The sequence below is a fragment of the Scomber scombrus genome, chromosome 2, assembly GCF_963691925.1.
Source record: "Scomber scombrus chromosome 2, fScoSco1.1, whole genome shotgun sequence".
Classification (NCBI taxonomy): domain Eukaryota; kingdom Metazoa; phylum Chordata; class Actinopteri; order Scombriformes; family Scombridae; genus Scomber; species Scomber scombrus.
In genome coordinates, this window is record NC_084971.1 from 14,479,134 (window position 1) to 14,501,640 (window position 22,507).

General features: G+C 40.4%; 1 protein-coding gene across 1 annotated transcript in view; it reads right to left on the bottom strand.

Annotated features, from left to right (window-relative positions):
* Positions 1 to 19,417, bottom strand: part of pkn1a (protein kinase N1a) — a 49,061-nt gene extending 29,644 nt beyond the window's left edge. Inside the window, exon 1 of the mRNA XM_062428144.1 lies at positions 18,800 to 19,417. Within this exon, the coding sequence (XP_062284128.1) occupies positions 18,800 to 18,820 (21 nt within the window). The 5' untranslated portion in view covers positions 18,821 to 19,417. The remainder of the gene's footprint in view (positions 1 to 18,799) is intronic.
* Positions 19,418 to 22,507: the final 3,090 nt, after the last annotated feature.

Consider the following 22,507-nt stretch of genomic DNA (forward strand, 5'->3'; position numbering starts at 1 on the left):
TTTTTTTTAAAGTAACCCAGACCTCTGAATCAACACCCACATCTCAGACTTGGTTTAAATACAGTAAGTCTCCTGCTGTGCTCACTGACAGCTGTTTCCTCTGGTTACAGAAATTAGACCAGTCAGACCAGTCTAAGCAGGTGGGTTAAGAACAGGGATCTTCCTAAATATAGCTAGCAATGTACGCAGCAATATTAATGTCAAATTATAGAAATAATTACTAGAAATTATTAGATTTCTTTGGTCAGTGTGAAAAATATTTAACAAACTTCCTTCCTAAAAGAAATCTGCTATCATGAACACAAAGTCAGAATGTGAAATGGCCATTCAGTCTGATTATTGTGCTACAATGTAGCCCAGCATGAAGTGAGTTTGAACTGAACTTGTTCTGATAGTTCAATACAAGTTTATAACTACGAGAGTCATTGATAACTATTGATATCACACTAATGGTAGTGGCTAGACAGCCTGAACTTTCAGACATATAACCCTGATGCATTCAATCAAAAACAAGATAATTACTCCTCTTTAGCTTAGCTGTAGTTCATAACCATAGTGGGAGTAATTCAGCATGTGTCATCGCTAGAAACTAGATATGCTGTGCTTTGAGGACAACAGCCTTTCCTCATTTAACGTCAAAGAAATACAGCTGCTTTCTTCTTAAATTCAACAGACTATAAAATACAATGTAGAGGATGACTGGATCTGCCTTTCAGCAAAAGGTCAGTTTTATTTTCTATATAAACTACAGATTGCAAATAAATATGTTGACTTAATTATTCATATAACAAGGTGATGTATATCAAGGAGAAACACAGATTCGCACAAAGCTGTCCGGTTATTAACTAGCAGCTACCAGAGGAGAAAGAACCCTTTTATTAGCTGCTAAATGGTAAATGGACTGTATTTATATAGAGCTTTACTAGTCTACCCACCACTCAAAGAGCTTTTACAAAACATGAAAACATTCACCCATTCACACACATTCATACACTGATGGCAGAGGCTGACAACCAAGGTGCCAACCTGCTCATCAGGAGCGATATCTCACTGTACAATGATTGTAATGCTCACTCACCCATTCACACACATACACCTATGGCACAAACATCAGGAGCAATTTGGGGTTCAGTGTCTTGCCTGAGGACACCTTGACCTACAGACTAGAGGAGGAACCACTGACCCTCTGATTAGTGGACTCTACCTCCTGAGCCACAGCCGCCTGTGTGCTCCTCAGTGTTCACCAGGTGGCCACTAACTGTATCTGTTTGCCGTTTGGTGCTGAGCAGGTGTGTGCAATGAATTTTTAGAACGTTTTCTCTGAAAAACAGCTGCCTGTTGGGCTGAAAACCACACTATGAGAGCTGTGAGAGTGAACCAAAACAGAAAAGTTGTAGCATGAGAAGGTTAACAATGAGCTGTAACTTGCTATAAAGCTCAGTAAAACCGAATGGAGCAACAGAGTAGGGAGTTAATTCTCTGTAGGTTCATCATTACGACCAACGCATCTGACTTTACATCATTAGATACATTATTGATATGGAAACTATTGATTATAGACACTTTAAATCAACACTTTTCTAAAACAACTTAAAACATTTTTTATAACAAAGGGTAGAATTTGTTTTAGCATTGAAAATGTACTAAGAAAATATTGTACATTGTGATAATTTTGTTCAATACAAAAATACAAAACGATGATCCTAAAACTGGCACAAAACTGATTTCCTTTACTCACTACATTCTCTAAAACAGCCTTTTCAGGCGGGGGAAATGTTGTTAGTTTCAAGCCACCTCAGTTCCCATGCTGACACGCCTCCTTTTCATCTCTTTCTCTACTAGCAGAGGGAGGGATGAGACCGGAGGGAAGAGGAGAAAAGAGACAGACACCACCCTGCCCCACGAGACAGACAAAGGCCAAGAAAGCCTCTAAGCAGAGAGAGAATATGAGAGACAGACAGAAGGAGGTGGACAGCCAGAGAGAAAGAGATGGAGGAGAGGAGGGGGAGGAGGGAGACACTGAGACAGAAGGAGGGAAAGAGAGATGGTCAGCCAAAAAAAGCGATGAAGAACAGGTGGAGGAGGGAGGGAGGGAGGGAGGGAGGGAGGGTGGTCGACCCACAGTGCCAGAGGCGATTGATGGATAAAAGAGCATGTGAGAGCATGCTGAGAGGCCATACTCACTGCCAAACACACAGCCATCAGACACATGAGGGGAAGGAGGAGGAGGATGAGAGAGAGCTCGTGTTCAAGAGTTCACTGAGAACATTTAGTTGGGTCTTACTGCTGTGAAACAATCATAATACACTGTTACACATTAAATTAACTTCCTAAACATAGATATCCATTTCCAACCATGTTTTTGACCGTTTTAAAGCAGTGAGTCATTTTCCTAACGTGAATGTTGCAACTCATTAATCACATTACAAATATTGTCCTTTAAAAGAAAAACAACGTATTTCTAGCTTGTGCCTCCAGACAACCAGCGTCTCTGAAGGCGAAAGAGAGTCACACTTGGAGTGAGTGTGAAAGCCAGGGAGTGAAAGAGGAAGAGGGAAGGAGCAGGAAGGAGGAACAGAGGGAGGCCAGGGGCTCACAGCTTTGTTGAACAGCAGTATGCAAGAGAGGCGTAAGAGCTGGATACTCAGCTGGACATGTCAGCGTTTCCCTGCAAGAGTCTCCAGTATTTATTACAAACAATACATTGTTCATACTGAAAAGGATATTTGTAAAATGGACATAACAATAAAACAAAGTGCAGCAAAACAGAAGAGGCATGAAATTATTAAAGGGAATAAATCACTTAAAATAATTTTCTAGTAGGCAGCTTTAAAAAGTACTCCACTGATTTAGTATTGCACTGATGCGTATAAGTTCTTTAGAAAAAAAAAGGATCTGTTTCTTATTTCACCTCGTCATAACCCAACGCCTACATTACCCACAAGGCAACTCAAGCTGCAAGTCAGAGATTCAGGCGCAATATGCTAATGGTGGCTAATGTAGCTTTGAGATGCAAGTGTTAATCAGAGATGAAGTGGCGTCCCCAACCGACATTGCCTCTTGACACATCACTTGAGACAATTTATCAGACATCGCACAGCTCTCCATGTGGCCACAAAAGACTTTCAGAGCTGCAATGAATTCTCGATTACTTACTGAAGCATAAATAATTAGTTGCAGCCCTAAAGCTGTAGTATTCTCCAAATAATGTAAACATACTTTGATGTGTAAAATAGGTGGAATTCCTCTTTAATGATTTTGGTCATTTAGGAGGATTAATAGACTCATTTTGTTTAAATGGCACAGAAAGAAGTACATGATAGTCCATGTAAGAGTGAGTGTGTGTGTAAGAAGTGAGTGCCGATGGTGAAGCAGTGGGTTTAGTTGAAGAGATTAGCTCACTAAGCTGTCTGATGGCCAGACATGCACGCTCTAACACCACTTCTTATCAAACACAGAGTGAGCTCAAAGCAAGAACGTGTGACAAACTGCCCCGATATACATCGCCTGTTGATTATATCGGCAGATGAGGGGGATTTTTTGTCTTATCTACAGTTTATAGCAGTTCCTGTGACGAGAGGGCAGTTTCTTGTTGGGTGTCACATGCTGCAGCACACTATAATGTCCTTAATATTCTGCATGATGTGAGAGAAGTGGCAAGTCAGTCTGAAACTGTTATCACAAGAAGTAACAATGCTTTGTCAATGAGGCACCAATGCATACTGTCAATACTGACTCAAGATGACTGTCTCTAAAAAGTGCTGATCACAAAAAGTGAAGCCACAAAAGGATCAGTTGACTCAAATAGACAAACAAATACAAATTTCTCACTTACAGCACTGGCAGTGTTTAGACATGCAGTTAGTTTTATTTGCTCAGGTGTGATATTTAAGTGGTATTATTGGGGGAATTTATTAGACAGCAGCCATCAGAATACTGGATTGGCTGGATTCGCAAGACCACTACAACTACTGGTGGTTCGGCCCAATCAGCGTCTTGGGAGGATTCTCGCAAGATCTGGTGAATCCAGCTGCCTCACAAGGTAAGACCTTGATAGACAGATGGTTTATCCAATCACCTGCAAAGTATTTTTTTCAAAGTGCATGCCAGTTTCCAAGGACGAGGACTAATTCTCAGATGGTTCCGTGTAACAAACTATCTGGCGTGTCAGGTTATCCATCAGTGATGAAGACATGAAATATGGTGAAGAAAGAGGGAGAGAGGGGGGATGAATTTCAACAAAGATCCCTGTCCAAACTCCAACCGAGGATGTTGCAATTACAGTTTCAGTGTCTTAAAACCCCTGAGACCAAGACTGCTCGGTTTCCCTGACCTCACTGTTTCGTAATGTTAAACAATAACATATGATAACATAATGTATTTTAATTCAACTACATGTCTGTATGATTAGTACTGCCCAAATTCACATAATTCAACCCATGAAATCCCTAATATGTGTGCAAGTTGCAAGGTATGTGTGTGTGCCACTGTGTGTGTGTGTGTGTGTGTGTGTGTGTGTGTGTGTGCACGTGTGTGTAATTGAGTATGTGGGTAGAGAGATAGAAGCTGGCTACAGGAACATCACATTTGTGTTTTGAGAGCACCCAGGGGAGATGGAGGACACACGGCTATACATGGTGAATTTAACAAAGAAAGATGGAGCATGGGAGTGCATTTTAATGTGCCACGAGAGCACCCCTGTGGATTTATTGCGTTATGTGTGTGTGTGTGTGTGTGTGTGTGTGTGTGTGTGTGTGTGTGTGTGTGTTTGAAAAGCAACATTAACGGTTATGACAGTTAGGCTCAGGCATGGCAGCACCACCAGAGACCGGTAGAGCAGGTCTGTGACTGTTTGGGGTTTATAGGACATGCAGAAACAAGCTCACCAACACTGATTATGAGGCAGATTAATCGATTAATCTGCCTTTATTTTTTCTATTGTTTTGTCTATAAAATGTCAGAGAATAGAGAAAAAATCTGTTATAATTTCTCAAAGCTCTAGAGATGTCTTCATATATCCTGTTTTGTCTGTTAAGCATTTCAAAATTCAAAGATTTCCTGTTTACTATCATGTATGACAGAGCTTCAAATTCTCCCATTTAAAGAGGACCAGTGTATCGACTTTAGTGACATCTAACAGAATGGACTTGGCAGAAATAGAATATAATATTCATAAATATGTTTTCATCAGCATATAAGCCCATGTTGCATGTCCATGTTTCTACAGCAGCCCAGAAGAGACAAACCCTAACACTGGCTCCAAAGAGGGCCTTGCACCTTTTTTTGCCATATTTCACAGCCACCATAGGTTCTCCTACAAGCTTGAAAGGGAGAGGTGAGGGTGAGGGGCTTCAAACAGCAACCTCTCAGCTAGATGCCACTAAATCCTACACACACTGTTCCTTTGAGATGCTGCAACTACTGATTATTTGGCATTTTCTATTCAATAATCAAAATTGTTGCCCATTCATTTTATGTCGGTAGACTAATCAGTCAACTGACTAATCGTTGCTGCTCAATTTTCCATCATGTTAGCTGTCTACACTTCTGTTTTGACAGTGTTGCTGAATTTCCTAACAAAAAAGTCAGAATCAGTCAGTTAAGTATCAAATAGATACTAAATGACTTGCTGTCATTCTAAGTAACCAAGTAAATACACTCAACATCTGTCCTTTAAATTGTGCAAGGTTGTTTTTGGGTACAATAAACAAGCAGCTGTTTTAATATTAAGATTAAGATTAACATGTTACATAATTTTAGTTTAATCCCACAAATCTGTCAAAATTTCCATGTTTAATTCTGTTGAAAGCATTCAGAATTTGCGCAGGCCTACCTGTAGCAATAACTTATAAGGTTTGGCTTATTTTTGTAGTGTGTGGAGCAGCGAGTGTCCAGTACAAGTGGGTGAGGGCAGAGCATTACTTGAGACAACAGGGGCCAACAGATAAAATAATTTCTTGGGAAAACGGGTGTGTTAGCTGATAAAGTGACGTAGAGGCTTTCTTATTTGATTGAAAATACAGGCAGGTTACGCTTTATGTTCAGGTGACTTAAAACCAGGTTATATAAAGTATTTGGGGATAATGGAAAGATCTGGGCCTGGTTGAGTAGTTTACAGTTTAATCAAGTGGGAGGGGGGAAAAAAGCATTTCAGTCCTTTCTCTAATTACATAGCGAAATATAATTTACAGCCTACGTTAGTTAATTGTCCTCAGAGTCCACTCTCGTTACAGCTTCCAAAAAATGGTGATGTGTAAAATGTGTTGGAGAACGCTCTGTCTCTCTTCACATGCAACATTTTTACATGAATATTAAATGATCCTTTGAGTCTGAAAAGGAAGGCTTCGCTTTATAAGACGCTCATCTTTCTGTAAATAGCCAGGCGTGTGTGTGTGTATGTGTGTGTGTGTAAATCATTAGGTAGCGAAACTATGACCTCATCATGTTGCTAGCTGTTTCTATGACAGCCCAGCCTTCAGGTAACACATTAGGAAACACCTGTCTCCACAGTCTTCCCCTCAGCTATCTATTTGTCCAACACTCCCTCTGCGTTTAGGCTTGCAGACATTCGCATGAGCTTGAACTGAATGAAGGCAAAGCAGACTGTCACACGGACTGAGTATTAAACGACTGAAGTGACCCGTGCAGCAGAGGCTCTGACTGCAAAGAAGACAATCCACACCATACATAAACTACAGGTGGAGGTGAACTCATGACAAGGGCCAAATGAAAACAGAAGATATGTTTATTCTAATGAGGTGTGTGTTTACTCTGTGTTTTATTGTTTCCTTTACCTGCCCAGGGACTGCAGATGGAAATTAGCTGTTCGCTAAATCTGGTGCAGAGCATCTTTTCTCTTTTTTCTTGAGATTAATGTTTTTTTTCTGTACGTGGTCCCTGATAAAAAAAAGAAACGTCCAGATACAGTTAGGGTGTATTTGCCAATGGCTTCATATTGTTCCTTTATTTACACTGCAGACTGATGGGAGTGCACATGAGGAAACCATAACGCAGCTCTTTGTTTCATCTGCAAATATGTACTGTTCAAAGAAGCCTGACTTAATTTGTTTTTGCATCACCATCTCCACCAGGAAAGGTCTGCAAACAAGAAGTGAACTTTGGAAGTTTTTTCCTGAAAAGGCAACCCCCACCCCCTTAAAAAAAAGGAATAGGATAGCAACCAACTATTTTTATCCGTTAACCTTTTTTGCAACTAATCGTTTAGTCAGTACAATGGCAGAAAACCGTGAAACATGGCCATCAGTTTACCATAAACTCCAGATGTTGTCTGACACACAGTCAAAGTCAGTCACAGTCACAAAACATTCAATTTACAATGATATAAATCAGAGAAAAGCAGCAAGTTTGCCTGATAAATGATTTAAACCACTAACTGATCATCAAAAAAGAAAAATTAACGGACTAATCCTTCCAATACTACACATGCTACACACTACTCATTTATATCCTTTATGCCAACATGTTCAGGTATTTCAAAAGTAATAATCTCATAACTGTATCTGTGACTGTCCTCCCTCCTACTCCTCTGACTGATGGACCTAAGACAGATACACACTTGTACACATTGATTCTATTTCAAATAATGTTGTACTTTTACAGCAAGTATAAACATGACATGACCACTTTTTAAGTAAACCATTTACATTTACATTAATACACATTCTTTCTGGAACAAGTAGTTCAACTTATCTAGTATATTAATGATGATTTTGATGCAAAACCAGCATTAAATAAACAAAGTATTTCTACATTTTGAACTGATATAATGTGGGGTAGAAGTGTTTTGACTGCAGCTCCACCCAGCTATCTAAGCATCCATCCATCCAGGGCTTACTTTTCAGTCGAGCTGGTGAGCCTCCCAGTAGGCCAAATGTTATCAGTGTAACTCAATCTCCAACCCGCTCTAATGAGCGGGATTGTTTGTGGGGAGACTTTAATAACTCCCATGGCCTTTTTATGTCTCACAAGTTACACCCGCTGTGTGTTATGCACAAAAAAAACACACGCAAACCCTACATACATCAAACCTTGACAAAAGGTGGTCTGTGCTGCGATGGAAGATCTTATCAAAAATTATGCTGGCAAATATTTGCCAACTTGATCAGAAAAAACAAATTTAAAAAACATCATCAGTTGTTATTTAAATGCTTACAAAGGCAATTATACAGTCATCTATTCATTATTACCAGATGGTGATTTCTACAGTCCCCTACATGATTTCTGACTGTAGAAATACGCCAAACCATAAAGAGTTCAGCTCATACCAAGTTTGTGCATGTAACCAGTGAAATGATGCAGACACTAATAAGTCTGAGTGAAATTATTTAGTAAGTTAAGCATGTTTAGCCTCCAAGTGTTTAGTCTGTTTGGCTGTAGGCGTGTTAACGGCAACAACCCCACTTAAAAAGTCTTTTCCTTCTAATTATCCCCAGTGGAGGGTAGCTCCAGAGGTCCAACCATAACCAGAGGGGAAAACAAGAGGGAGGGCCGTAGAAGGAGAGGGAAGAGAGGAGGAGGCAGCAGCTTGTGCGTAGCCTGGACAGAAGGGAGGAGAGATAGCGGGAGAGCACAGAGAAGCGGGAGGAGAGAGGGGGGCGCATGATAACAGAGGGGCAACATGGTGGATCACTTTACACTCACGACTGTTACTAGCCCACCAGAACCATTCATCAGACAGAGTTTGGTCAAGTTTTACCACAGAGGCCAAAAAATGTTTCCTTAGAAATGTGAAGAGGCCAAAATAATATAACGCTTTACTACAATATCTGCGAGTTTTGCTATAAATGTAAAACATATTCAAATAAATAGATTGGGAGATCTGAGGCAATATGAAGTCTGCTAATAAGCCAGCGACAGCCACACACAACGAATGCTGAGCGGTTTTATTACTACAGCTGCTGCTGGTAGGTTTGGACCCTCGTCATTTCCTCTGGTGGTTTCTCCTGCTGGCAACCAGTTTTTGTTTTAAAAACCTCCTCTGTTTGCTTTAATGACAGTGCCACTGTCTCCCTGATTTACAATATTCGGTTGAAAATAGCAAAACATCACAAAAGATAGTGGAACTCTTACAAAGACTGTCAAACCAGAGCGACAGAGAGGAACAGACCTCATCAACCTTTGAGAAAATAAGCAGGGAGGATGAACTGGAAACAACTTTGATACACAAAAGAAGCAAGTGTGCAGTGGACACACAAAATGTTATCCATGTTCTCAAAAACAAGGAACCTGCACCTACTGCTCTGCCAAAGCTGGAAATACCACATTTATATATCCATGTTGTCTGTTAAATATGTTTTATTACTTTGAGAATTCACAACTTAATTTAGTATGCTAACATTAGTTTCACAATTTAGTTTCAGCTATTTTGTCCAATTAGTAAAGCTGAGATACTTCTGTAATTGGTTTTATATGTAAAATGTTGGGGTATAATTTCACACAAAATAGCTTCTATTGTAGATGTAAATGTTTTCTTATTAAAAACAACAACAAAAACCAACCATTCTGCCAACTTGTGCAACCATAAGAGACTGTTTTGTTTTGAAGCTTTCTGGCTTATCATGTCTGACTTAAGCAGACTTCAGATTCTGTGACTGATTATGTGTTTACGTGTTATGAAAATGTGTTTATTACCTTATTACAGATGATGTATGATGCAACATCATGTTGACATACATACAAAATCTAATTTATACAAGTTTCAGCCACAATGAAACTTATACAAGTTTCAGCCACAATCAAGATGACAGTGTGCCTTCACCACAAACATCCCCCTGTGTGCCTTTTTTTATGCCTGTATTGCTTGTTTGCAATACATGTATGCACCAAGTGGTTGACACTGTTTTTGTCATTTTTAACTAGTCATCTAACAATTAAAAAAAGTTGAGGCCACTTCTTGACACCAGTCATATGACATTCTAGCAGACATTCTTAAAATCAAGCAGAACATTCTTCAGAGCCAAGAACTGTAGAACGTCATTTAACACAACATATGTCACCCACACACATTTTCATCAAAAGACCAAAGGTTTATGTCATATCTATTCAATCCACCAGAGACTTCCTGTGGTAAACCTCACTACAGTCAGGTTAGTTTTACCTGGAAACAGGGGCTGGGATATTATTCAGAGATTTCTTTTGGAAATGATCCCAGTGCTCTGGGGAAATGTGTTTTATTAGAACTCCCTCTGTATTCATGGTGACAAGGCAAGCAAGCTATGAAATAAACTGTCCTGTGGTTAGACTATCTGCTGAGTCTCAAGGCTCTAAATTATTGTTTATAATAGGAAATAACACTTACATTGTGGTTTATTACGCTACAAATAAGACAAAGCAAAGAGTTTAACAACCACATGCAGAATAACGTGATGTATCTGTAAGATACAAAGAAAATAACGTCATGTGATACATTTACAGAGCTGTAAAATCCTCTTTCAGAGTTTTACAAACCTCTGTGTGGTGTTTTGGTGTCGAAAAAGTCTTCAAATTCTCAAAAATGTTACTATAACTGGACTTCCTGGATTGTATTTAACGGCTCACTGGTACCTGACGCAAGGCAGCCCCCTGCGTTGTTTTAATGCAAGGCTGTTTTCCGTCTGCTGGCTTACACACATCAGCACTTGTGCTTTCTAGTTGCAGTCTGAGCTCTGGGGAACCATGCGTAGTTCATCCCATTAAGTTGACTGATATTGCTTTGTTCATCAACTGTTTACCAGCCAACCCCCTGCTGCGGGGGAAATCACCATGCTCGAATCACCATAATCTGCGGAAAAAGGATGAGAACACTGAACACTTAAGAGATGGCAGCGTGGGAGGGGGGCCAAAAATGAAAAACTAGATTTAAGTTATGATGAAAAAACAGTTTAAGAGATTGGATAGAAGAATTTGATGTTTAGAGTTCCTGTAGTCCTTTCTGTCTTTTAATTCATTTAATGTTATACTCTTAGTTCAGAATACCAAAATCTTTTTTTTTCTTTCATCGTTGCTTATTTGGTCATGAATTTGTATTACATAGAAATACTTGACATTCAAAACCAAGTTTTCAGAGGCTCTTACACTGAATCCTTATCAAAACATGCTGTTTCCTGATTTCCCCTGTAAACATGTCACCATAGCTCTAATATTACATCAGCTCCTATGTCCTCAAATATCTTGTCCTATTAGGGGAAGAGTACATTCCCCCAAAGTGGAAACCCCTCCCAGAGATTACAGCATAATGCTCTCTGTGCCGTGTAATTTTTTTCTACTGTACTCAAGATCATCTTTGACCTTTTGATTCAAAAACTAAAAGCATCTGACAGCTCAGTTTGAGTTTTACATCCAGATTCATGAGGCAGACTGAACAGTTTTGGGTTGTTTTTTTTTGGTGGTCAAGCTAGAAAAAGTTCACCAGAAGAGCATCAAATGCATGAATATGTACTAGACTTTTAACTGCAAATCTCTTTCTACAATTCCTGGCACTCATTTGAGGTAGTCAATTTATGCAACAATCTTCTAGCAGCTTCAGGGCGAGTTAACCAAACCGAGCGGCGGTTTAAACATCACGGCAGTGCTGAGAGTGATGGGGCTGGGATCAATGTATGTGGCCCAGGGGCGTTAGGCATTGCCATAATGAGGAAGGGTCAAGGGTCAAGGGATGTCAGAGTGAAAGGCTGCTGGTGTTGACAAGCCAGGCCGGGCCCACGTGAGAGCGAAAGTGAGGAATTACTGTGGTTATATAATCAAGACTAAAACATGGGAGGGGGAAAAAAAAGGGAGTGGTACCAAATTTGTACTGATGCAGACACGAGGATACAACTTCACTTCAGCATCTGCGATCTATTCTGCCTCACAGGATGGGAAACAGAGCAGAGCAGTAAAATGTCTGTCTGTTTTGGTTTGAGCGAACCACCCTGACCTACTTGCTCCCGTACATCGTCCTGACCGCTCCTGCTTTTATTCCAGCCCTGCCAGCGCTCACACAGAAAAAAGCTGGTGGGGTTAACTGGCCAAGGGTGATTAGTGATGTCATGACAGGGTGTGAGCTCAGTGTTGTTAGCCTGTGTGTGTGTAGGGGAAAGGAGGGGTCCCTCTGAAACAGGAACGCAGGGGTACATCGCTATGAGGTCATGAGAATTATGGGATGTTTGTACAGTGAGAAGGAGAGATGTGAAAGAAAGATAAAAGACACGGGGCAGGAATCCGTGGGGAGAAACGTCAGCTTTGAACAGCTGCTGGAGCTCATACCAACTGTGGAGCATGAACACGCTTTAAAAACACACGGGATTTCAGTTTACATGTAGAAACAACAAATACAAACTCCATTACCCATATGTGATATATCAGACTTTACTACCCTGCCATGGGATGGGCAGCTGGGTTGGTTGGTTGGTTGGTTGGTGAGGGTGTGGTCCCAGCCAGGATGAGGAAAATGAACTCACAGTGAACTGAATGTGATCTGGGCTGCTGGTGTCAGACAATACAACCTATTGTACTGCTGCGGCTGTAGAGCCTCATCATCAGCATAATGCCCTTTAGACCTCCCCTTCACTCTACCCTCTAGCCTCCACCCTCAGGCCCTCCCTGCATCTGAGCAGTTCCTGTCAATGATCCAACCACAGCAGGGCTTTCCAAAATGGCTAAACTGTGTGTCGCTTAGGGCTAAAGAATTTGAAATTAAAGAGGAAAAAAAGGGTTGTGGAGTTAGAAAGAAGTTACCAAACATCTTTACCTTGTGCTTCACCTTTGCTTGAGGCTACATTAGCTGCTACAAGTGTAACACGCCTGAATCTCCTACCCAACTGTCGGCAGTCGAATTGCACTGTGAGAAATGTAGTCACCAGATTTTGACAAAGAGGAATACGTGGAATAAAGAAGACATCTTTGGTTCTGCTGCATACATTTGAATCTTTTTTTCTTAACTGTAGTCAGACAATTGCCAATTTCATACAGAACCAGAATTATAGCTGTGAAGATGATCGGCCTATGCCTTTTTACACTGAACTAAACAAAACCCCCATAAAGCCACCTTAGTGTGATTTTACATAGCAGGCAGGCACTCTGGATTCAGAGTAGTGACGAGTAACACAACAGCGTCAGCTCCCTGTCCCGCCATCCCTTTTATACACACAGTTGAGCCAGCTCTGTGACTATCTCAGTAGCCGGCTTATTGGCAGAGAAACTCTGCCCCCAGACTCTGTGTCTGTACCTTAAACAGAACAGTGAGGCAGATTAAAGGGGATGTGTAAAATGGGCCAATGTTGTAAGAATGTTGAAAGAATGTTTTAAAGTTAAAAGAGAATTTGTTTTAATCAAACGTCCTCCTGGAAATATCATTTAAACACTTAACGTTCAACCATGAACTTTAGTTGTTTTTATGTTTGGCAACTAATCATTATTTTCATTATCTGTCAATTGTTTTCTCGATTAATGGATTTGTTGTTTGGTCCATCAAATGTCAGAAAGAAGTGAAAAATTGTGAATCAGTGTTTCTTAAAGCCCAAAATGACGTCCTCAAATGTGATGTCTTGTCCCGACAAACAGTCCACAACCCAAAGATAGTCAGTTCACTATCATAGAAGACAAAAGAAACCAGAAAATTTTTGAGAAGCTACAATCAGAGAATCTAATCGACCAATTATGGTAGCCATTCTTCAGCTCTCTATTGATATTTGTTTCTACACCCTGTTAGAAATGTATTACCGACAACTGTACTTTATGGTTGGGATTACAAATAAACTTGAAGCATATGTATGATATGAGCATTGGCTACCTGTTGGCAAACACCTCTTATCCATGTGGTGGAAAAATGGCAACTGACTGCGACACAGACGAGCTAATGTTGACACCATACAGAGACACTGAATAGAGCCCATCAGAGGACAGTAGCCTAACTGTGTCCAACACTTCGATGCAATAGAGACGTTTCCTACAGTGTCATATGTTGACAGTGTGGTGCTTTTTGGTCATCAACACAAGACGAGGCTTTGAAAGAAACTAATCATGCTACCTGGTAGATGGAAGTAAGAGCATGTCTACAATCAGCCTCAAATTGGTTTGAATTGCTAACTATGCCAGTAACCAAGAGGAGGGCAGCGCTGATCCTTCTTTCCTCTGTGACTCCTCTTAGCTTGAAGAAACCATTATACACAGTGTTGGTAACTGTTTTTATAATTGCTGTAATTTCCTTGAGGGTCAGACGTAATAAAGCATGCAGTCAGTAGAGCCAATATGAGGTTATGATCATGTGTTACCAGCCTAAATATAGCAATATTCATGTGAGAGATTGTATCACATGATAGGGAGTACACTGTCCTGTTTAACCACGTTGTTTTATTAAACTGAGATGCCTGACAGACTATATTAGCTCTCCCTCTCTCTCTCTCTCTTTCCCCCCTCTCGCTCAATCTCTCTCCAGCTGTTCATTGATGCATTATTGTGGATTCTGTCTGCCTACATGGCCAACAGGCAGCGCTGAGAAAAGCCTACTTTGTGTGCATAACTGTCTCCTTACGTCATGCTAAGGCTTATGGGAAGTACTCCTATGCATTCCCTGGAGTGTCTGTCTCTGTATGTGTATGTGTATGTGTGTATGTGTGTGTGTGTGTGTGTGTGTGTGTGTGTGTGTGTGTGTTTGAATTGTTATATCTGTGTGATTGTAGGTGTGTGTGTGTGTGTTTGGGAGCCTGAAGATTTGTGCTCACATACATTTTGTGAAACCACTGGAATGTGTCTTGGTTGTCTCTGCTTTTCCAGTGAACGTACACTGTGCAACTCGCCCAAAAAAGAAACAATCGCCATAGATCCTGCCGCTTACTATACAGAAAAGTACAGTACACCCCTCTATTCTTGTCTCCCCTCTAACCTTTATGAGGAAGTGTGACGCAGTTGTGTTCAGACTTCTGTTGGGGTTGTTTAATATTGCCTTCCTGTGGGGGAAAACAAATGGCAGACCATGGGAAGAGTGTATAGTTTCACTGCGTGCCTCACATGTAGAATAATGGAACCTTATGAATTGACTGGGGGGAAAAAATCATATTTTAGTAATAGTTGTACTGAAAAATCTCATTTTTACAGGCTCTGCTTGAAACTGTAACAGATTTGGATATTGCAGATGTTCCTGATATTACCGCTAGTTAAACTATTGTGGACTCTCCCCACACCTACCTTAATATAAGAGATGCAAAGATTAGTTGATTAATCCATTAGTTGCCAATTATTAAATGAATCACCAAATATTCAGATAGCTGATTAATGGGCTTTGATTGACTGTTTTCTGACATTTAATGGACCAAACAACTAATTGATTAGATTAGAGAAGATAATGGACGCATTAAATCAATAATGAAAACAAATGTTAGTTAGGGTTAGGGCAACTCTGCTTCATATTGGGTCAACAGTCTTTCAGTTTTTCAAAGTATCAATGAAGAACTGTAGTCTGGATTGTGACTATGGTGCAGGACACAAAATATTCAGGTGGGTCTCCCCAACGACCACCTGTTGAATCTGGGTCTCAGGGCAAGACCTGACACTTTAAAAAATATTCTTAGGCTAAAAACAAAACTACGTCATCATCTTAACTCAAAGTGTAGCAAAATTACTAATTATTTGCCCTAGTACAAAAAGGTCCTGTGACGGGAGATAATGGTATCCAGTGTTCTCAACCCAACAGCCACTGATAGCGCCTTCTCTTCTTTTGGTCTTTATGACAAAGATCAAAAGAAGTCCATCTCCATCTTCCCCTCTGTTTTCCTTCTTTATTATCTCCGCCAGGCATAAGCCTAGAGGGGATGATGTGTATGTATCTGTCTGCAGCTAATCTCACATACTACTGAACAAATCAGCCTAATATTTTTTGCTCAAAATGTATACCTGCATTCTCAAAAACATCTCATAGTTGCTGTGATTATATGATTTATAATTTGATTTTTGTCTTTTCAGCAGTCCTTGCCATTTTAAGATAAGCGTAATGACAAGGTTTCTGGCAATTGGCTAGGCTAAAAACAGGCCTTTCCTTGTCTGTTCCAGGCAATATTTTGGCCTTTCTTATGGACATCCATAGAAAAGTTTTAAGTGTAGTACCTGCAGATTAAACCCATACCTGATATGTTATGATCTACTAAACTTCGCCGCCATCTTGACTCTACACACCTGACAGAAATCTGTACTCTACTGGGTGTACTCATCTAGTTGACCACACTTCTCTATTGTCCAAGAGCCTCCTAAGGGCGTGGCAAACAAACGGAAACAGCACCCCATGTGGAAAAACAAATAAACGTCAAAGCTGTCTAGCTCTCAGCGCTACCGTTTATCTTTTTAGTAAAAGGACATCACCAGTGATACATTTGGTCATGCAGCAAAGTCAGCTGGCTTCATGCTGTAGGCAGATTAACTTTATCAAGCTCCAGCCTCATCAAGTGTTTGAATCAGATATACAACTCTCAATCAATTACGTTACCTACCAAACCGGGCAGTGGAGCAGACCGACTGATGAGGCAGAGCCAAGTTAAGCTGTATCTGTTTGGCACCGATTATCCAACACAGGTTGTTTCCCATATGTGGCTTTCTGACACAGAGGGGGTGTAATGGCACTATTTCATCTGCTAAATAACTTAAAGTGTCTAGCCTGGGGACATCAAGGCACCAAAGCTAGAATTAGGCCTGGTTGAAGTGGCAAACTAACCCGTCACAAAGCTTATAAAAGCAGGCAGATAACATGCTGCACTTCAGCAGCAGAGTTAAACACAGACTGTGGCTCATTTTACTACCGACACATGTGAAGATTCATGACTTCCTCATGCAAATGAAAGAGGAAAATAATTATAAAAGAACAGTGAATGTAGCCATTAGGCAACATGCATACAGTGACAAGTCAAAGATAGATGTAGTAGGACTACTAGTAATGATCATGTCAGATATTAGTCTGATGTTTATTTTCCTTATTAACTGATAAGTTGTTTTGTATATAAAATTTCAGAATATAGTAATAAATGTCCATCCCAATGTCCTGAAGCTCAAGATGTCTTCAAAATGCCTGTTTGGTCCGACCAACAGACTTACTTACACCCAACGAAAAAAGCCCAAAAATTAACAGTGACATAAAACAGAATAGCAGGAAGCAGGTAGACTACACATTGTGAGGAGCTGTGTCAGCAGACAAACCCCAAAATACATAAAAGCTCTCTCAATGTGCCTGAACCAAAACAGAAATGAACGAACAGCTGGCCATGGGCCTTTATGATGCAAAATGGGGGAAAAGGGCAAATATGGGTGAAACAGTTGATGGAAGATAAGTAGGTAAACACAACCAGTTGGGTATTTAGTCAGCACTTTATGATGTCAAGGATTCATCACACACACACACCATAACAGGAACACTGTCATAAATGTGACATTTTCAACCAACTATTATGCAAACAGCCACTTTTAAATCGACATATTCTTAGTCAGCTGGCTGACTCCATGCTGTAGTTATCAAGACTATTGTTCCACTTCTGCATTTTCATGTGCACCTGTTCCTCACTTGACTACTTCTAATGTTCAAAGTGTGAGTGGTTAACAATGTTAACTTGTCTTCGGTTTGACTGGTCACAATTCCATCTTAATTGGGCGACACAAGAGTTCCTTAATTGCAAAAAACAAGAGAGTATGACTGCAAAGTCACCTGCATGAAAACACCAGCACCTGTACCTCTGAGCTCTATACAACTCCACACTTGCATGTCAGCTGATATGTGTCAGTTGCTTAGATGTAAATGTAAAGCTACACTGGAACAATAGCTCCTTAAGTTCAGTGGTGTGTATTCAAAGTAAATGTTAAGTAGATTCTTTACTTAACAATGGCATGTAACTTTTAACAGCAAAGCTAAGATCAATTAGCCTATTGTCTACATGCTACATCAGGAAATTGTGGGTGTTTTACTTCAGCACACAACTATTGCCTGTAACATGCACAGTAAGCAGTCTTCCTGCTTACTAATGCTCTCATGGGTGAGTAATGACTAATGGGAAATAGGAATGGTGTATGATGTATGTTGTTTTATAACAAACACCACTATTGTGCCTCCTTGCATCTCCACAATAACACACACACAACATTTCGAGGGCTTGAACTCATTGTAAGGCCCACATCACACTAGATACAATACAGTACAACACCAAGGTGACTGAGCTCTGCTGGAGCTCTCTGCACAAAACCAGAAGTGTCTCATCATACATTATTAACAGGATACAAACTATCCTATTCCAATTCAAGTGAGTGGTTGGTGGTTCCTAACAGTGGGGTCCTGGGGGCCACCAAAAATCTCTGAGAAGCCATTAGGGAGGCCCTGAGAAAATCAAGAATATTTTACCCACTTAAAAGGCAGCCCTGTAAAGAAAAGCACCATTGTGCATTTCTTAATAGATTTCAATCTTTACACTAAAGTCACATCCCTGCCACACAGTAATTTTATTTTATTTTAGAGCGTTAGATTTCAATTCAAACCTGTTATAAAAAAAATACAGCTATACATAAAAGTATAGCTGAATTTTTTTATTGTTTTCTTATTTTGGTGTTTGCTGGAGTCTTTCTAATCATATCTGAGGAGGAAACACAACCAAGGCCATGCAATGAGAGCAAAAAAAGTAGGTAATTATGTTTTTAAGTGTTATTTGAAGAGGGTGTTTGGGCTTGGGGATTACTTAGCACTAGAAAGAGGACCACCCATCACACCGTGCCAAGACAAATTGGTGCATAGCAGATAAAGACAAGTTAAATCAGACAATGCGTGCAGAGTGTAAGACATCCAACATGACTGACTTACTTGAATAGAGTCGTTGGCCATCGTTATTGTCCCTGTTGCTCTGTTTTCAGCCAGTGCAGTTTCACAGACAACCCCTGCACATGTGGGGGTTAATCAACGTACTGTTGGTCCTCTTGAGCCAATAAAACACACTGATAATTGAAGAATGTCTCCGGGCTGTTCGTCCTGTGAGTGTTGTCTCAACTTTACACAAACAAGTCTATTGACACAAAGGCAAAACAGTCAAGAGGTAATCCGCATTGTTGGCTTGCCTGGCCGCGCCTGAGCTGAACCTCCCTGTGCCTTTCAGCGTGTTTCACCGACGATAGCCTTCACTTCACACTGATAAAAATGCGTTCACGCTTTTTAAAAAACACAATTAAAGACACGCCATTTAAAAAAGAGCATCCAAAAAAACCTAGTGCCATTCAACAGCTAGCAAGGACCCCTTAAACCCCGCCAGCAGCAGCGGCTCTCCGTCGTGTCCTGCTCATAAAGTCACATCCACAGAGGGCATAAAACCAAAGAAAGAATCCACTTCTTCTCTTCTTTTCCTCCCGGTAACATCCGTGAAACATGAACACGCCTCAGTCTCTTGTCTGTTATCGCATGCCACACACACACTCACAAAAAGAGCCGCCTGTCAGTCCTCCACAAGCCGCTCATACAGTCAAACCCAGCGGACAAAAGACACCGAGTCTGGCCGTGAAACACATTAAATATCCCGCTGAAGTCTCCACCCAGCAAACTACATGCACGTCGGTCCTGTTCGCGGTGGTACACGGGACTGCCACACACAGCATCTCATCATATTCACACAGCAGGGACACACACACATACACACTAGTTGTACACTAAAACCAAAGCGCGCTCCCGACGCTCCAGCAATGCCGCCCGGGCATTCATTGGTCCAGTCAGGGCTAGGCGGCAGGGACGCGCCCGGATGTAGCACGTGACCATTCACTAGCACTGTTCCTAATGAGGCAACTGTTGAACGTGCCAAGTAATAATCTCTACACGTGTCACTGATGGCTATTTAAACCCATTGCCTTCAGAAATACATTTGAGATACTACTACTACTACTACTATCTTTATCTTCTTTATCTTTATTTATTTAAATAGCGCCGACTCACAACAAAAGTCATCTCAAGGCACTTTACAAATAGAGCAGGTCTAGACTGTACTCGTTAAATTTAAATTAAAGAGACCCAACATTCCCACATGAGCAAGCACTTGGCGACAGTGGCAAGGAAAAACTCCCCTTAGGAAGAAACCTCCGGCCGAACCGGGCTCTAAGTGGCCGATCATCTGCCTCGAACGGTTGGGGTACTACTAGCTACTACTACTAGCTTGCCTACTACTACTAAGTAGTCGAGTCGTGCTGGAACTGTGTAGTGGGAAAGCGCCATAATAGTACTACTACTACTACTACTACTACTACTACTACTACTACTACAAATAATAATAATGATGATAATGATAATAATGTTATTTATAGAAAACGTTTCAAGGTATTCAAAAACACCTTACATGAGTTAAAAGGATCATAGAAAACAACACAATGAGCTTATTATAACACAACAATAATCACAAAAATAGCTAAATAGATGGCTTATACATATTTGTGTAAAATGCCCAGTGTGAATATTTTCTGTTCTGCTGCTAAATTATTTTACTTTGAAACACAAAATGCTTTCCTGACATGCAAAATGCAAAACACTAAATCACACACTCATTCTCCAAAATACACCAACCTTATACTAACACAAGCTTCAATTAACTTCTTGAACAAACTTTGTGGTGTATACAGAACAGAAACAGTGAACTGATGCACTGATGTTCAGTCACACTCGTCATTTTGCCTTGTAAAAATAAAAAGATGAATTCAGACTCACTTTATTACAGTAATGCAGCATATTCTAAATAATAATAAATAAATAAATAAAACGTTTTTAAAAGTCATTGTTGCATTCCAAATGCTGACTTCTACATCATCCCATTGCTATTTAATTTTGAGAGCATAATCATAGCATGCTGTTTTGTTTTTGTTTTTGATTTATTTTTGGGCTTTTATGCCTTTATTCAGACGGTATCTGGCAGAGAAGCTGACAAGAGACAGAGAGAGAGAGGGGAATGACTTGCAGCATAGGTCCCTGGCCGGATTCGAACGAGGGATGCTGCGATTATGTGGTAATTTTCCTAAAGAATTCCCTGTTGTAAAAGGTACAGGTACAGAGCAGAGCTGAGTAAACAACTGAAACTGGGTTAACCCCTGGCTCAAGTCCAAGTTTCAAGTCTTAAAATCTCCTACATGACTATTTTTGTCTACAGGTTATAAGATGAACAGCTGTATGCCCGTCCTCCACAGCACAACTGAAATGGATCTCATTCAACAGAAGCTGTAACACTGCTCTGTCATAAGCTACTTTTGGGGACACAATTCAGACCAGTTGTGTAACTGGGAATGGTTTGTCCAATTGGGGACAAGGCTTTTGTCCCCAATTGGACAAGCCATCCCATTGGACTTGAAAAGGCTGATTTTTGGATCAGTGGTTCAGGTTAGGTTGGTGTTAGGCAAGTAGTGGTGATGGTTAGGGTAAATTTCCATGAGTCTATGTAAGTCTGCATAATGTCCTCACAAGTGACCATGGTCTGATATAAGTGTGTGTGTGTGTGTGTGTGTGTGTGTGTGTGTGTGTGTGTGTGTGTTGTTGTGTAGGGGAGAGAAATAAAAGAAGAGTGTCATAGAGAGAAAAACTCATTAGAGGGTTAGGTGATGCTATGGTGGTGCGAGTGGGTGTCTTTTTTACATTTGATAGAGAAATTGAACTGGACCACATTTGCATAACTAATTTGCATGATGAAAATTTGCTGGCAGAAAGATAAGAAGGAAGCAGTGAGCAACCCCTGACGCTCCAAAATGAAAATCAAAGCTGAAAATGAAATATAAAAAAACGCTCTGTCATTTACAGTCAGCAAGGAGTATGACTCATGTTAGGGAGGATATGAGTCACATGACATTAATCCACACATATTGATCCAATCTGTGTCCAGTGTTGAGAATGATTTTGGATGTGGTGACCAGACAAATGTTTAAGACATACATTCTTCTTCAAATGTATTCTTGTAAGGTGTACATGGCAGGTGTTAAAGTACATAGTGTTAAGAGCAAGCTCAGGCCCAACGTACATCATTGTTGTAATTTATTAATAAAGTTATCCTTTTTTTCCCTGCTAACATTGTTTTTTTGGCGGGATTTTTGTTGCTATTTTAGTACAACATGTATGTTCTTTTTGTGGTGAGTAAAAACTTCAAACAAGCTGCGACCTTTGACCTTTTCACAGCAGAAACCGTCACAGGGACCATTGGCGATATTTTTTCCCTAGGTTGGCGATAATCATGAACGGCCATGCTCTGCCTCTGATGACCTAACCCAACCAATACAACCAACGAGGGCAGCGAGTAATAGCCAATCAGATGCAGAGTAGGGCTGGTCGGTACTTCGCCATCCTAGGAAAAAATTGCCGGACCATTGACGACGAAAAGAAAGTACGTAGTTTTAGTCTACTGCCACCAGCTAACAATAAAGCTATTAGCGTTAACTTGATAAATAACCACTGTAATCAAGAGGCTGATGAGTGGTTAAAACATTTAATTGTCTTGTAGATATATTCAGTTATTAGCCATGGTAGCAGTTGTCTCTTTGTAAAGGTTTTTGGTGTTATGCT